Source organism: Mirounga angustirostris, unplaced genomic scaffold (assembly GCF_029215605.1).
Source record: "Mirounga angustirostris isolate CCGP_5_RB_7025 unplaced genomic scaffold, mMirAng1.0.hap1 SCAF_9, whole genome shotgun sequence".
Lineage (NCBI taxonomy): Eukaryota > Metazoa > Chordata > Mammalia > Carnivora > Phocidae > Mirounga > Mirounga angustirostris.
In genome coordinates, this window is record NW_026991717.1 from 62703674 (window position 1) to 62720474 (window position 16801).

Here is a 16801-nt window from a genome sequence, read left to right on the forward strand (position 1 = left end):
AGGCAATTATTGAAAGGATATTAGTGCCTCATAGAATACAGAGAGCTGGAGACCAGGCTCAGAAACAGAGCCAAATCAAGAGAAGACAAGGCCTCTGAGAACCAGCTACATGACAAAAGGGTGAATTGTATGGAATGTGAATTCGATTTCAATAAAGTTTTTTTTTTAAAGAATGTTTTTCCTAATGTGTCTGAAGCACAGACAAGGAATGAGATGTTGGAACATTCTAGAGAGGAAGTCCTTGTGGGATTGTATAAAGTCTTGCTACTCAAAATGCAATCTCTGGATTAGCAACATGGGAAACACCTGGCAACTTGTTGGAACTGCAGAATCTTGTTCCTTCTTCCCTCCTGACCTACTGAATGAGAATCTGTATTTCAACAATATCTTCAGATGGTATGTCTGTATATTAACATTTGAGAAGCGCTGGTATAGACCATGTAGAGCAGACATTTGTCATATTTTTTGGATATCCAGCATCTTCTTAACCCTCTTCTTTTGTGTGAGGAATTTCCCACATTATAAGATGTGGAAACCAGAAACCGGCCTTCCCAGATTCCCTTGCAGCATGGGCATTTATCACCTGGGCTCCATTGATCAGTCAGGGCTTTTTTTTTTTTTTTTAACATTGATTTTATTTATTTGACAGAGAGAGAACACAAACAGGGGGAGTGGGAGAGGAAGAAGCAGGCCTCCTGCTCAGCAGGGAGCCCAATGCGGGGCTCGATCCCAGGACCCTGGGATCATCACCTGAACCGAAGGCAGAAGCTTAACGACTGAGCCACCCAGGCGCCCCCAGTCAGGGCCTTTAGTTCAGAGGCACACAGCAGAGGAAGCAGGCACAGTGTAGAACCCATGAGGGTTCTATTGGAATGAGGTTAAATGCTAAACTCTCTCTCTCAAAAAAAAAAGATAGCATTGGAAACATCTGATTTGGAGGGCTAACAGTAGGGGAGATTCTTGCGTCCAGTGGTCAGTCAGCAATGCCGGCTGCAGTATCTATGTTCAAAGGCATTGGAGTATTCCCTGAGTAGTCCCTCGGTGAGGTTTAGACACTGTTCCTGGCTGTATGGACCCCAAACATGACTCTCTGGCCCATCTTAAGATTCTGTGAACTACTTAGTATGCTTTAATCCTGTGCTGTACAATGGAGTAACCATTAGTCACATATGGCTATTTAAATTTAAATTAAGTAAAATGAAAGAAAAATTAAAATTCAGTTCTTCAGCTGCACAAACTGCATTTCAAGTGCTCAATAGCCACATGAAACTACTGGCTACCTTATTGGACAGCTCAGATACAGAAAATTTCTATCACCACAGAAAGTTCTATTGGACAGAGCAGCTTTAATCAATTTCTTTTACTGCTTAAGCTGGTTAAATGAATTCTACTGTTTGAACTAAGAACTCCAACTAACTTACTATGATAAGGATTTAAGTCTTTATGGTAAGAGCAATGGGAAATCATCAGAGTTTTTCGTGTGTCTGTGAGGTGTGTGACGTGATCTGATCTCTATTTCCAAAAGATCACCTCTGTTACAACATGAAGAAGGAACTGAAGAGGGAATCACAAGCTCTAGCTCCAGTTCAGTGTGGTTTGACCATGTGAGTTCTAATTCAAATATTCACATACCAAACAAATTTTGAACATTTGCCAGGCATCATTTGGCTCTGGAGATACAGAGGTACGAAAGACATAGTTCCTGATCGCAGTGAAGACCTATGCTGGTTAAGCATACAAATAAAAAACATATTTGTGCTAGGTTACACTGTGGTTAATGCAGAGTCTGAGATAGAGGGATGCGACTACCCTCACATGGCTTCCCCATATGATCAGTGCTTGGGGAGTGGGAGATCACATGGCTTTGCAAGTCCAGGATCTGGTTTCAATTTATTCAGCACACACGCTAATTAAACTTAGAGGACATCGGTGAATCTGTAAGGGTGCCAATTTGATAATTTACAACTGTAACTTTAAGTCAGAAAATGTATTCCATCTTATACCAGTGACTACTTGTGCCTGTTAAAGACACCCTCATTCTTTTGTTTTTTAATTTTATTTATTTATTTGAGAGCGAGAGCAGGAGGGCACAGAGGGAGAGGGAGAGGGAGAGGGAGAGGGAGAAGCAGGCTCCCTGCTGAGCAGAGAGCCGGACGTGGGGCTCGATCCCAGGACCCTGAGATCATGACCTGAGTCGAAGACAGATACTTAACCGACTGAGCCTCCCAGGCACCCACGACACCCTCATCCTTGTTCAAAATATTTGAGAGGCTACATTTGAAATCAAGAGTTTGTTTGGTGAGCCGAAAATCAGTTTAAAGGGCATGAGTTGAAAGGTCACGGAGTAGCTTGATGAAGCACCTGCAAACCTATTACAGTGACCCTTTCTATGAATCAGATGCTGCCAGAATCATGTCTCCAGTTTTGATGGCAGTTAGAGGACTCTGGGGAATCTCTCACTCATAGACCTGACCCTCAACCCCCTACTTATTTTCTATGAATAAGCACTGAAAAAATCTTGTCTATTATTTGCTCCTTTGCTTTCTAATCTTCTTGCTTTCCACTTCCTTCTGTTTTCATATGCTCTCTAAGGATGGTTATAAATATGACCAGCAGAGTTCCTCATAGTTCCTTTTTACATGGTGGTAGTTATTACCACCATAGCCACATAGATTGGCTTTGGACACATCTAAAGTCTATAGCCTCAGTCAAGTTATGTCTACTGATGGTTGGCTGATGTCTTTGGTCACATGTTTCTTTGGGAGAGAGTAACTGGCTCTGGAAATTGGGGGTGGAGAGTGGGGAAGGGTTTCATTGTAGGGAAATGATAAGCCCTGAAAGATATCAAAAGTCATCATCATCATCTTCTTCTATTTTTTTTTTTTTTTTTAAGTAGGCTCTATGCCCAGCATGGAGCCCAACACAGGGCTCAAAATCACAACCCTGAGATCAAGATCTGAGCTGAGATCAAGAGTTATATGCTTAGGGGTGCCTAGGTGGCTCAGTCGTTAAGCATCTGCCTTCCGCTCCGGTTGTGATCCCAGGGTCTTGGGATCGAGCTCTGCATCAGGCTCCCTGCTCAGAGGGAAGCCTGCTTCTTCTCCCACTCCCCCTGTTTGTATTCCCTCTCTCGCTGTCTCTCTGTCAAATAAATAAATAAAATCTTAAAAAAAAAAGTTATATGCTTAACTGACAGGGCCACCCAGGAGCCCCAAAGGTCATCTCCTTTAAAAAAAAAAATGTGACACATTCCCTTACCACTCTCTCCTTCAGGTACACTGGCCACACTTCTGTCATATCTTCTATAACTCTTTGCTGTTATTTGTAAATTTGTCTGCCCCTATGGCGCACACCCTTCTACATTTAGCTGTAAAGACCTCTGGGACCCATACCTACTCTTAACCGGTCTTGAATTCCCGTTTAACACAACTCCTAGAACACAACAGGAGGAACTGGGTGTCTACTGACTAAATGAGTAAGAGAAAGCCTCACAACTTGGCTAATGCGACCTGGGTCTCCTGTAAGAGTAAGGAAAGTAGTCTCCTTCGCCATCCGAGCAGCCAGAGTGCTCTAATTTGGGTAGCAAATGGGTGAAATTTTCGGGGACAAAACACCAACCCAGAGGACGGCCCAGGAGGTGAATTTGCTCAGGGAACCAGGAAAACTCAAAGGCCTTGGCAACTGGGCTACCCTCTCCGAGAAGAGGATGGGAGGAGGACGCTGTCCCCGCGCCGGGTACGCTCAGATGCTAGTGGAATCTACCTGTCCCTAGAGAAGGTGGGGGACCAGGGCGTGTGACTCCACTGTTTCCCCGCGACAAGTCCCGCCTACCTCTTTCTCGCACTCCGTTCCTCACTTCCTTACCCGGCCGGGCTCCTGTCAACCAATCCACGCACAGAACATCGCCAGGTTGGGCGCTGGTTGGAGGACTCCCGGGATCCGTCACGCAGAGACTCCGCCCCCTACTTCTTCCTAGCCTTCAGCGACGGAACTGAGCCGAGCGTTTGTGAGCTGCTGGGCAGGCGGTTGCGGTAGGTGAAGAGGGGCAGGGGCGCCCAGCGTTTTAGGGCCCCGATCCCATCCCGGGATACCACAGAGGGGCCTCATGGTCTGACTCATCCCGCCCAGCCCGTCCTTGAGGCGAAAATGACTGAGGCCCGGGTCTGGACACCAGGGTTCCCTGCGCTGTTCTGGACTTCCTAGGGAGGTGGGGGGTGAGGCCCGGGGCTTCGGTACGAGCAAAGCTTTGGTTTGGTGGGCTCAAACGACTTCGGATGGGGGTGGAGATTCACTGTGGACCCTGGCATCAGTTCATCCAAGGCCGCTGTGACATACCTTCTGGGCGCCTACGTTGGCTGGGCTGTCACTCCCGGGATTATTCACACTTTAGCCCGGCCAGCCTTCCTAATCCAAAAGGTCCCTCCTGGAAGAAGGGGTCAACCCATTCCGTAAGACTAGATAGTTATGAAGGCCCCTGGCAGTGTGGAATTGGATAAGAACATGGATTTTGGAGTGGCACAGGTCTGGTTTCCAGTCAAGGAATCACTATATATCAGCAAGGTACCCTTGACTAGTTACCCTTCTGATCCTCAGTTCCTTCCTCTGTAAACTGATGGAAATGTCTCTTCCAGTGTTTCTATTAAAATAAGAACTTATAAGAATAAGGTATATAGCCCAGCTTCTACATGTAATGAGCACATGGGGCTTTGCATATGGCATTACTTTCTCACAGTTTTCACCAAGAAGCATTTTTATTATCCTCATGCATTTGGAACTCTGCAAGGTCTGTAGTCTGTGTGCTTTTGAAAACATAATTTAATTGGCTTAGGACAGAGTGGTTGCATTTTGGAGATCTCTGGAGAAAAGTGCAGAATGGTTGTCTCCACTGGGAATGTCATAGAAATGTGTGTGTGTGTTACAACATATATAACACAAATTGGCCATTTTAACCATTTTTAGATGTGCAGTTCAGTGACACATATGATTGTGCAACCATCACAATCATCCCTCTCTAGAACTTCCCAAACTGAAACTCTATCCATTAAAAAGTAACTCCCATTCCTTCCTCTGCCAAACCCCTGGCAACCACCATTCTGTTTTATGACTCTATGAATTTGACTGCAGTAGGTACTTCATATAAGTGGAATCATTCAATATTTGTCCTTTTGTGTCTGGCTTATAGACATTTCATTTTTTAAAAAGAAATTTTGTTATGAAAACAACTTGAGTGCAGAGCCAGCAGAGGGATCCAATTACCCTTTTGTCATTTTTATATCTGTAACAGGAATCTAATAAAAGACACTTTAAGTTTAGAGAAACTTCTTAAAAGCCTGTTACCTTCCTTCATTGGATAAATATCCGAGTCCTGCATACTTATCCTATATCCTTAAAGCCAGTCCTTACATCTGTTTTTCAGCTCAGATTCCAAATGAAAATGTTTGAGAGCATTGACTCAACAACCACAAGACCTGGCCCTGATCTTTGGGCCGAAATCTGCTCCTGTCTACCAAATCCTGACCAGGAAGATGGTGCCAACAATGCCTTCTCAGACTCCTTTATGGATTCTTACCCTGCGGGCACAGGCCAGAGAGAGGCCCCAGAGTTTGCTGTTCAGGCAGCTACAAAGCCTTGGGCTCCCTTGCAGGATTCAGAAGTGTATTTAGCATCTCTAGGTAAGTTAGATGGCTTTTTTTCTTTTCTTTTCTTTTTTTTTGATTCAGAAGCTGGTGGTTTTAAGGAAGCATGTTGAAGTTCTGTTTCATCACCTGGTTTCTATTCTTTTCTTTTTTTAAGATTTTTTATTTATTTATTTGACAGAGAGAGCGAGAGAGCACAAGAGCGGCAGGCAGAGGGAGAGGGAGAAGAAGGCTCCCTGCTGAGCAGAGAGCCCGCTGTAGGGGACGCGGGGCTTGGCTTGATCCCAGGACCCTGGGATCATGACCTGAGCCGAAGGCAGATGCTTAACCAACTGAGCCACCCAGGCGCCCCTCTATTCTTAATTATTGTTTTTTGTCCTCACCACATGTATTTGTTAGGTGTAATTCCGGGGGGGGGGTGTTTCAGGTTGGTTGTTGGGAAGGAGCACCCTTTTCCTTTTTTTTTTTAAGATTTTATTTTTTAAGTAATCTCTACACCCAATGTGGGACTTGAACCCCGAGATCGAGAGTTGCATGCTCTACTGACTGAGCTAGCCAGGCACCCCAGGAGCACCCTTTTCCTTTTTTTTTTTAAATTTTTTATTGTTATGTTAATAACCATACATTACATCATTAGTTTTTGATGTAGTGTACTTTTCCTTATATATCCCTTAAAACAGTCTTTTTTACCTCCTGCCTCTGTTTCATCTGAATTCTGCTTCATTTCTTGGCATTCTGTAGATCCCTCTTGCCTACTATTGGTGGTCCATATATTCAGATAACTCAAAAGTGTCAGACATTTTGCCATCTTGAAAGAAAAGGTCAAGACCCCAGAGCTGCACATAGATTTCTGGTGAAACTATTGTATTGAAAAACTACTGTACTGGGGCACCTCGGTGGCTCAGTCGTTAAGCGTCTGCCTTCGGCTCAGGTCATGATCCCAGGGTCCTGGGATCTAGTCCTGCATTGGGCTTCCTGCTCAGCAGGGAGTCTGCTTCTCCCTCTGACCCTCCCTCCTCTCGTGTGTGCGCTCTCTCTTTCTCTCTCATTCTCTCTCTCTCTCTCAAATAAATAAATAAAATCTTCAAAAAAAAAAAAGAAATGAAAACAGGATTGCAAATCATAAAGTTTCAATTGGGTCTGGGCTTGATATTCACCCTCCCCCTCCAAAAGGCCATCATTTACCCATTTATTATTGTTGAAGGCAAGACTACATTAAAGCAGAAGGCAAATGGTGATCCCCTTCCTTCTGTTCTTCAGTTGTTCCACAATTACACTTAAAATGCAAAGAAGAGTAATTAAATATCTATCATCAGGAAGCCATGTGGACCACTCTCATTGGGATTACAAGATGTTTGTTTTTATTAGGTTCCAACATCCAGGCCACAAGTTGAGTAACTTTAAAAAATGTTGGGAGATTGCTTTTCTTTAATCAAGATTTTAATCACAGATAGAGATCTTAAAGGTCTCTTATTATTGAGTTCTCATCCAGTCAATTTTAGTGTCTAATGAACCATTGGATCTTTCATCATTTTCTCTAATTCTTTCTCATGAGATTTGGAAACTACTTCATGTAGCAGAAAGAAAAACCATTTACTCCTCAGAGAGACTATTTTCAAGGAGTTGACACATGTCAAGCCAGGGAAAACAAGTAATGCCTTCGAGAGATACCTGCTGGCTTCTGTAATTTCAAAGAAAACGTGCCGTTGATTTATTTATGAGTCTATGGCTTTTTTCCTTTCTGGGGTTAAACATGTATTTGATATAATACAGAATTAAGACATGGTGAAGGAAAAAGAAAAATGTACATTTCCCTTTACCTGTCCTTAAAAAAAATGGACTCTTGGGCACCTGGGTGAATCAGTCGGTTAAGCATCTGCCTTCGGCTCAGGTCATGATCCCAGAGTCCTGGGATCGAGTCCCACATCGGGGTCTCTGCTTAGCAAGGAGCCTGCTTCTCCCTCTCCCTCTCTCTTAAATAAATAAGTAAATAAAATCTTAAAAAAAAAGGGGCTCTTTTGCAGGGAGTGTGGATGTACTCATTAGTGAGAGAATTTTTAAGTTGTCACCTTGGCATTTTATTTTATTTTATTTTTTAAAAAAGATTTTATTTATTCATTTGAGAGATGGAGAGACAGAGAGAGCACAAGTAAGTGGAGAGGCAGAGGGAGAGGGAGAAGCAGACTCCCTGCTGACCTGCGAGCCTGACTTGGGGCTCTATCTCAGGACCTGGAGATCATGACCTGAGTTGAAAGCAGATGCTTAACCATCTGAGCCACCCAGATGCCCCTGTCACCTTGCATTTTAGATTTAGTTTCATTTCATACTCACTTTCCTTGTTAAGTTGCTTCTCCTCTTCTCTTTAGAAAAGAAGCTAAGAAGAATCAAAGGTTTAAATCAGGAAGTGACTTCCAAGGACATGCTTCGAACCTTGGCCCAAGCCAAGAAGGAGTGCTGGGATCGGTTCCTCCAGGAGAAGTTAGCATCAGAGTTCTTTGTGGATGGACTTGATTCTGATGAGAGGTAACTGGTTCTCAGTCCAGTTCCAGGTGACAGTATTTCACTGGAAGCATCTCTCTTTCTCTAAAGAATTCAGGGCAAGTGACATTTGAGTCCAGATATTGGTTGATATCAACATCAGCTTTTCTGAGCTCTATTTGCTCTTGGTCTAGTAGCAGATGTTGATAATTATTATTTTTGCAAAAAAGCAAATACCCTACCTACATCTTGATCACAGATTGAACAGAATTAATGAGAAAGCACTGTCTTCATTCTAAGTATACAATGCGCTTGAGAAGGTAGTAACCAATCAGCAAGTGGAACTGTGTCTTACCTATGACTCGCCATTGCCTTAGAGAGTTCCTGTCATATTGTAGGCATTCAAATTTGTATGGACTAAATGAATGAATTTCTTAAGCATCTACTGTGTGAAGGCACTGCCCATGATGTTATGGGGCTGAGGGTGCTGGGGTGGAGGGGAGATGTTAGGAAATTTTAGGATCCCTCCTTTTTTTGGTCCCCACAACTATTTGGGGAGAGATGATAAATATACCTAAAGACATATCTAACAAAATAAGGCAGCATAAGGAAAGAGCCAGGTGAGTGGAAGTGACAGAACATGCTTTGGGAGTTGAGAGACCATTGAGTTCCCTGTGGGCTCTGGTGTTTGTGCCAGAGAAGAAGGCAGGACTCGAACAGTATCTGCAGGTGGGCTGGATGCAGGGAGGAGGACATTCTGCAAAGAGCGGAATGGTGCTCGACACCCGTCACCCGGGAAAGAGGCTCTGCCACTTCCTGGTTGTATGTTCTTGAGGAAGTATCCTGGGTGTGCCTCAGTTTCCTGCTCTGTAAAGCAGGAATAGTAGCTCTTCCCTCACCGGGTTGTTTTGAGGGTTAAAGGAGTTACTATGTGTCGAGTGCTTAGAACAGACCTGGCACCTGGTAAGTACTAGGTAAGTGTTAGCTATGAGTGTTAGTCCTAACAGAATTTTAAAGTTCAGTAAGAAATTATTCAAAATAAAGTAAAAACCTGAATTTTAACAATAGGTCTTAGGGAAACATCACCTAAGTTTGCAACATATCATTAACATTGATTTTAAGAGTCCCATGATGTCAGATGAAGATATGGTTGCTGAAATCAGGGATAGTAGGTGAATAAAACTTGATAGTTATATTTTACTTTTCAATATGCAAAGGATTTTCCCTTACATTATCTTAAATATTGTATCAGCATGCCCCCAGATTCTTCAGAAATCAGTGTGGCATCTAAAGTCAGGGCAACTACCTATCTTCTGAGGGTTCAGATAATAATACACATTTTGCTCTTATCTGTCTCTAAAGACTCAACCCAGTTGAGCCTTAAATTGCCCCAAACACAAGAGACTTGGAAGATGCACACATTCCCAACCCACCAATAATTTGGTATTCTATTCTCTCTCCCCTTGAATGTTTGCCTCCTTTCCAATTCTGAGAAGACAAAATTTTCTCCTGCATAATGTTCAAGTAGGAATTCTTTTTCTTTTAAAGTCGAATCAGCACCAAGGCCCGAGTTAATGTTTCTGTATGTTTCTCCATACCTACAGTGATGTGATGTTCCCTTTTCTATAGAAGCAACTGAGATAATTCTGTGAAGAGTGTGGTAGATGAAGATGAAATGCTCCTGGGGTACCGTAGGCCCCTGAGCTGTGGACACCTGTTCCCCTGAGCTGCCATCTGTGGGAACGCTTCTTTCTATCAGTGTTAAAACATGCGCCCCAGAAACAGTAGATAGGCATTTATTTGCAGACTTCAAAGTTTCTGTTTTAAACAGAGGCCATCTTGTAGTGGAATTGTGTGGTTCTTCAGGTATGTGAAGGCCAGGTAGGTGACCCTCCTCATGGCATGCCTTTGTCAGAGGAGTAATAGGCTGAGAAATCCTACTGTCTACAACACGATTCCCCCATTTTAGGTGTCTAAAATCTGCTGGTGATGTCTTGACTTCTTGGCTTAAGACTTTGGGCTATTGAAGAGCATAGAATAAGGCTTACGGTATTTGTCATCATTTATAGTTTACTATGAATAGCTCATAAGCATTAGAGTGGAGGGTCTTGGGTACTTAAGGAAGGTGGGAGGGGACACTTTCCCTCCCCACCCCACCCCGGAACAGATCCAAACCCAAAAAGAGCCCTCTGGCACAGTGCCTGTTTCTTTGTGGGAGAAATTTGCTGCGCAGATGTTTCCATCTTGGGGACTTGCTATAGGATGAAGTAAACAAACAAACAAAAAAAACCCACAAAAATGGTGCTTAGTGTAACTAAGTGCTGTAAGTATAATTGAGTCTCAGACTGCCTCGGGTATAGGAGATTTCAAGATGCTCACTAATAATTTGGCGTTTATTTGAATGTTTCCTCCCTTGGACAATTTCCTCTCTGGTTTTGAGGGAAAAAAAAAAAGACAGGACTGAGGCATAAGCTCTTCAGCTACTCTCACCAAGCCTTTAGAGGCTGTGCATGGAAGGGGGCCTGGTGCTGCTTATAGCCAAAGTGCCCACTAGGGGGTAAATTATGCCGCTGAGCTGCCAGGATGCACAGCTGTCAGAGGACTATCGTCATTCTCCCCGTTAGCAGTGAAAAACAATTGTAGGAAGAAATTGGTGGTGGGCGGGAAGGCAGCATTTGAGTAACTGAGATAATCATTAAGTAATTAATCAGCTGGGTCTGATGCAGCCACCCTTTCCCCCTGCTCTCTCCTAGCACCTTGGAACATTTCAAGAGGTGGCTCCAGCCAGATAAAGTAGCCATCAGTACAGAGGAGGTCCAGTATCTGATTCCTCCAGAGTCCCAGGTTGAGAAGCCAGCAGCCGGGGACAAGCCAGAGGCAGCGGAACAATAAATTACACACACACACACACACACACACACGCTGAGCAGCTGTCTTGGATCCAGAGGGAACAGCGGAGAGCTCGGCGGAGCAGCAAGGAAAAATCCAGGGAGGGGGGAAGCCCACCCTCCCACTCAACAAAGCAAACAGCTGTGGGCCCCCGAGGACTTGCTTGGGGCTGCCGTGTGTGACTGTCTTGGATAAACTGACTGACCCAGTGCATGATGGATCAAGATACTGCTTTCCTCTGTGTCTCACAGCTTGCCTGAGCTCTGTTGCGGCAGGTGAGGAGTCCACTAAGAATCTAGTGAAGCAGCAAGTATGAGAGTATTTGGAGAAACTGATACCCTTGGGTTTAATATATAAGTGAGCCATATTTTTGCTTGCCTCTTCTGGATGTTCCTGCCTGCGTTCCCAGCATTCCCTTGGTTAATTGTCAGGGGTGAGTGGGGCCAAGGAGAATCAAGTCGGCCTCCTTGGATCCACAGCCCATGTGGGGCTTCTCTAAGTTTGTAATAAATATAGGGATGTTAGGAACAGAGGCCATGCTTTTCCTTTGGTTTGTTCCTTGTGGAGAAAAGGGACCAAAGTATGAAAACTTGGGTGTTTGTGTGTAGATGTATATTTTTGATGTCATGCATGGTTCTCCCCTAACTTCCTCTTGCACTTAAAATGGGCCAGGCTTCAAATTAGACTTGCAAATATGGTGTCGGTATTTGACACCACCCCTGAATAGTTCCAAGCTCGCTTGTGGCGGCTTTCCTGGCCGTTCTTGTTCAGTCTGTGTTGTCCATATAAAACTTTTCACATCAGAAGAGCTGTGTGTGTGGTGCTATCGACCTGCTCCCCACCCCACCCGCCCCCCAGGGAGGTGCTCCCAGGCAGTGGGGAGGTAAAGACAAGTGCGTGACAATGCAGGAGAGTTGATAACCTTTGCCAGCCTTCTATTTTTAACATGTACCCTCTGACAAGCCAGACCTCGGTGCTCTGAGGGTAGGATTCTGTGGCTGTGGTGCCATGGAACTTCTTCCTGGGTAAGAGGTTTCAAGTCCCTAATGATGAGCAGGGTGACCCTAAAAATCTGCAGAGAACATGTGCTCCCATCTAAATCAAATATTTGCCTTGTCTGAAAGAACGGGAATCAACCAGGTAATTCCATATACTTGCTGAATCATACAAACTTGGGGAGGGGGGGAACTTCCAGGCATATTTTCCTTTTTTAAAATTGATTAATGGTCTTAGCTTTGTAATAGTAGGACATAGAGAGTGTCATAGTTGACATAGAGAGTGACCCTCTGTGTTCCCCGGACACTTTGAGGAAGCCAGACACTGACAATCATCTGGCCCTGGACTGAGCTTGCAAGTTGCCATCCCCGCCTGGGGTTCAGGTGCTAGACCACACTCTTCCTACAGGGCCATCTGATGGCTTTCAGGTGGATGGATAGACTTTTTTTTTTTTTTTTTAAAGACTGAGTTTTCTTCTCCCTGCATGATAAACAAAAATTATTCTTCCTCAGTAACAATTTAAGAAAAAAAGTGGTAAGGTCCCAAAACACTCTGCTTAAAGAGCAGTGAGAGAATCTAACTGTCCAATCTCTCATCCATACCAGAAGATAGTGTTTCTGTAATTCAGGCGAGATTCTAGCTTTGCCTTTTCCCTACCTCCCATTTTCTACCTAAGAAACAGAAATTTTAGTGTGAGAAGGTGGCAAATTGCATTAGAGGAACCGAAAAGGAACTTTTGGACTGGAAGGCTTTTAGCCCCTCGTGAAAACCTGGGTGAGGTATGGAATGAAGGTCCCAGATCTTCAGCTACCTGCTCACTTAACTCTTTAGTAGAGGCAGATTGCCACAGAAGGGAGTCCAGTGAGTTGCAACTTTGATTTCTGATTGGTTTAGAGATAACAACCTAAGTAATGGCTCTTCTTTTTTTTTTTGGAGTAGGCTCCATCCCCAGCATGGGGGGGCTTGAACTCATGGCCCTGAGATCAAGACCTGAGCTGAAGTCAAGAGTTGGATGCTTAATTGACTGAGCCACCTACGTTCCCCAGTGATGGATCTCAAAAAAAAGTGAAGCACCATTTAGCAAAAACAAATTCGATATTAGCTCCCAAAGCTAACTTATTAATATAGACTTGACTTAGCTATTGAAATGGTATTAATTTGAATCCAAGAGTCTTGGGTGCTATCTTTATCTGTCTTGTGGCTTACTGTGTGATCACAAGTCAAATGACCTCTTTGTGTTCTATTTCCCTTTTAGAAATTTAACTAACCATAGGAAAAACTGTATTGGCCAGAAATGCTGATTTGTTTCCTTTGACCCTGGAAATTCCCAAGGAACTCCAGTTAGCACTTCCTCAAATCAGTAAAATTTGAGTTGAGAGGGCTTTTCTTATTACCCCAAGTGAAACAGAAAGAGCAAATGGAGCAATATTTAATGCTAACTCTTAGAGCCAAGTGAGGACAATTACCAATAGGGCAAAGCAGAAATGACTTGGCATACCCAAAGAAGGCTGGGTTAGAGCCAGAGAGATAAGCTAAGTGACTGGTGACGGCCACTGTTCTCGCACATGGCGCTCGTCATCCAGCGCTTGGTAAGATCAGTGCTGGAATGGCACAGGCTTGCGTCCAGTCCTGTTCTAGAAATAGGCTCTGGATGTAGGCACAGAAAGTAAACAAACATCCCACCAGCTGTTGCCGAGCTGTGTCCCTCCCAGGCAGGCCTGCCCACAGGACTATTGCTGGAAGAGGGAGAACGCCCTGGAGCCACTCCCTGGCCCTGCCTTGAAGTGACTCCCCAAGGTTGAGAAAAGCTCCAGCCACATGAAACAGGCAATGTTTTCCTGAAAATTCCAAGCCACCCCAACCAACTTTGGCCCTGCTTGAGTTGTAAGATTCAAGACAGGACACTGCCATAGCACTCTTAGGTTTGTGGGAGAGCTGTTTACTTGAACGCAGAAATGGGTTTAAGGCACAGATTCATTCACCTAGCCAATGTTTGTTGAGCCCCTGCACTGTGCATGGTGGTGAATAAAGCAAAACCACATCTTCCCATGTGGAATGATGGAGAGATATGGCCTAGCTAATTAGTGCTGTAATTGCTAGTGTTGCAGAGTCAAGGCATTAGCATAGGGTGCTTTAGAGCATATGGGAAGGAGCTATGAGAGCCCTAGGCCAGTCAGGGTAGGAGGTAGGAGAGAGGCTGTGTTAGGGAAGCTGAGTCCAGAAAAAATGAGTAGCAGTCAGACCGTGAGAATGGAGGGAGAGGAACATGGGGGCATAGCAAATCCCAGAAGAGGAAAACAGCATGTACATAGGCCTAAAGGCAGAAGAAAGTTTGGAGACTGGAAAATTGTTCAATGTAGTTGGAGTATAAAGGACAAAGGAGGAAGCCTCAAAGGTGAGGTTGGAAATTAATATACAAGGCCAGGTGTGAAGGGCTTTGTGAGCCATGTTAAGGAGCTTGGATTTTATTGTGGGGGCAAGAAGGAGCTAATGGGTCATTTTTTTTTTAGGATTTTATTTATTTATTTATTTGAGGAGCGGGGGGAACAGAGGGAGAGGGACAAGCGCAGAGCCCAATGCGGGGCTCGATCCCACGACCCTGAAATCATGACCTGAGCCAAAATCAAGAGTGGGATGCTTAACTGACTGAGCCACCCAGGCACCCCACTAATGGGTCATTTTAAGAGGGGCAGTGACAGGATCAGATTTGCATCTAGAAAGATGGTTAGGGCTGCCATGGATACCACATGATTAAATTGATTAGGGAAGCACACATTCACACTTGGCAATGATATGTCCAAATGAATAATGCAATTAGGTGGCTTGTGGTTTTCCCTTATTTATGTTTTCTAGCTTAATTTCTTTGAAGTTATTGTTTCACTATTACAGAACAAATAGAATCATGTTTGGCAGATTGCAAAGGTGGACATGTCAATATATCTCATCCCACCCTTTCATCCTACAGTATGATGGGGACACTCCTATATTGGGATGTTGGGTCAATACTCCCTCCCCTTGAACCTGGGTAGACCTATGTAACTGCCTTGCTAATACAGTACAGCACAAATAGTGTGACTTCTGAGGCAAGATCATAAAAACATTCCACCCGATCCCCCCAGCCCCCCACAACATGTCCCTTGGTAGTTCTGAGCCAACATGTGAGATGTCTGGCCACCTAGAAGCGCCACAGGGAGACAAGAGGTGCTCCCAGCAGTTTAGCCCCCAGCTGTGTGAGGCTTCCCACCCCAGGCATCAGACATATCAGAGATTCAAATGGTTTCAGGCCCCAGCCTTCAAGCCACCCCAGCTGACACCATGTGGAACAGAGACAAGCTGTCCCTGCAAAGCCCTGCAGATTTATGAACAAAATAAATGTCATGGCTTAAGCCGCTGAGTTTTGGACTCGTTTGTTACTCAATAGATAACTGGCACACCATGACCTGGGTTTCAGATTTTATGGAGGTAATTTCAAGTATTTTATTTTTCAGTCCCTTCTGGTTTCTAATGGTTACAGAACTTTAATACTTATGCTGGGTGCAGTATGAAGAGGAGCAAAATTGGAGGCAGGGACCAGCTGTGAGGTGGTTGCAGTTGCCTAAGAAAGGGAGGACAGTGACTTGAGGACTTCTCTCTCCACTTAGGAGATAGAATATGCTGCAAGAAAACGTCCCTCCCACCCTAGAAATGAGAAATAGCCAGATAATCTACAAAATCATAGCTTTTCTTGAGTCCTCAGGAAGCTGAGGTCACAAGGCAATGAAAAAAAAAAAACGCCTTTTCAAGGAGAGACACACATGAACAGTTTCAACTTTAACAGAGCATGGAAGAAAGAGGTGGCTGACCTACACGTGAGTAAGAAGAAACCAATGAAAAATTAACAGAAGTGAAAAGGCTACACATGGGCTAGCATATCAGTTTAGAATAGTTGGAGACAGCTCCAGACATGGGAGAGTTGTATTCACAGGTAAGCTTTCTTCCATAGGCCTCCCCTGAGGTTCTGAGGGAAAGTGGGAGCAGGGCAGGAAATGGGAGAGGGCTCTCCTCCTCGGTGTGTGAGCATGCAGACTTGATAAGGCAGCTGCTGAGGGAGGGCAAAAAGCCTCAGCTGCTTCCACAATCCTCTCCTATAAGCAAAAGCCTTAAGCCACTGGGGAAGGGGCAATAGATCCTTGCTTCAGGGGGAGTGATAAAAGCAAAACTCACCTGCTTCTGGGTGAAGAGTAACAAGCTTTTCGCCCTTCTTTAGCACAGGCAAAGATCCATTGCTTCAGTGAGGAAGAATGGAAGCAAAATCCCTCTATCCCAAAGGGAAAACAGGAAACTATCATGGGTTGAAGATTCAAGCAAGGGTCTGCTCTGCTGGGGGGAGAGGGCAAGAAACTCGGGCCACCCAAAACCAACCACGGATATAAGGCAGAATTTGGCTTTCAGAGGGAGTAGGGAGAAAGCCTCACTCTTGCCCTTGGGGTGTGTCTAAGACTAAAGCTGAACCCGGATAATGGACACACACATCCTCACCCCAACCCCCGCGTGTCCTGCCCCTCCAGGAGCCTAGCACCACAGGGCAAGCAACAGTACTCTACTGCCGGTGGGGGCAGGGATGGCTGAAATGCTGAGGGCGGAGCACGAGCCCAGAAAATCCCTCTGACATCCCAGTCCCCACCCCTAACTCAACTGATTCAACCCCTCAGACCAACAGAAGAGGCACGCCCACTTCCAGCCATAAACATTTACCTCAGTCTCCGCTGTTTACATAGGATGGGCATTCAATACAGATTTATGAAACATACAAAAAGGCAAGA

General features: G+C 44.6%; 1 protein-coding gene across 3 annotated transcripts; it reads left to right on the forward strand.

Moving 5' to 3' along the window:
• The first annotated feature begins 3908 nt into the window (after positions 1 to 3908).
• CCDC32 (coiled-coil domain containing 32) lies at positions 3909 to 11809 on the forward strand. 3 transcript variants are annotated; one of them, XM_045900343.3, is made up of 4 exons: positions 3909 to 4031; positions 5417 to 5672; positions 8003 to 8159; positions 10868 to 11809. In XM_045900343.3, exons 2-4 carry the CDS (start codon positions 5429 to 5431, stop codon positions 11004 to 11006), a joined length of 540 nt encoding a protein of 179 aa, XP_045756299.1. In that variant the 5' UTR covers positions 3909 to 4031; positions 5417 to 5428; the 3' UTR covers positions 11007 to 11809. The 3 variants fall into 3 exon arrangements, with proteins under 3 accessions (XP_045756299.1, XP_045756301.1, XP_064426746.1); XM_045900345.3 differs by having other exon boundaries at positions 3981 to 4031; positions 5422 to 5672; XM_064570676.1 differs by lacking the exon at positions 3909 to 4031 and adding an exon at positions 4134 to 4560.
• Positions 11810 to 16801: the final 4992 nt, after the last annotated feature.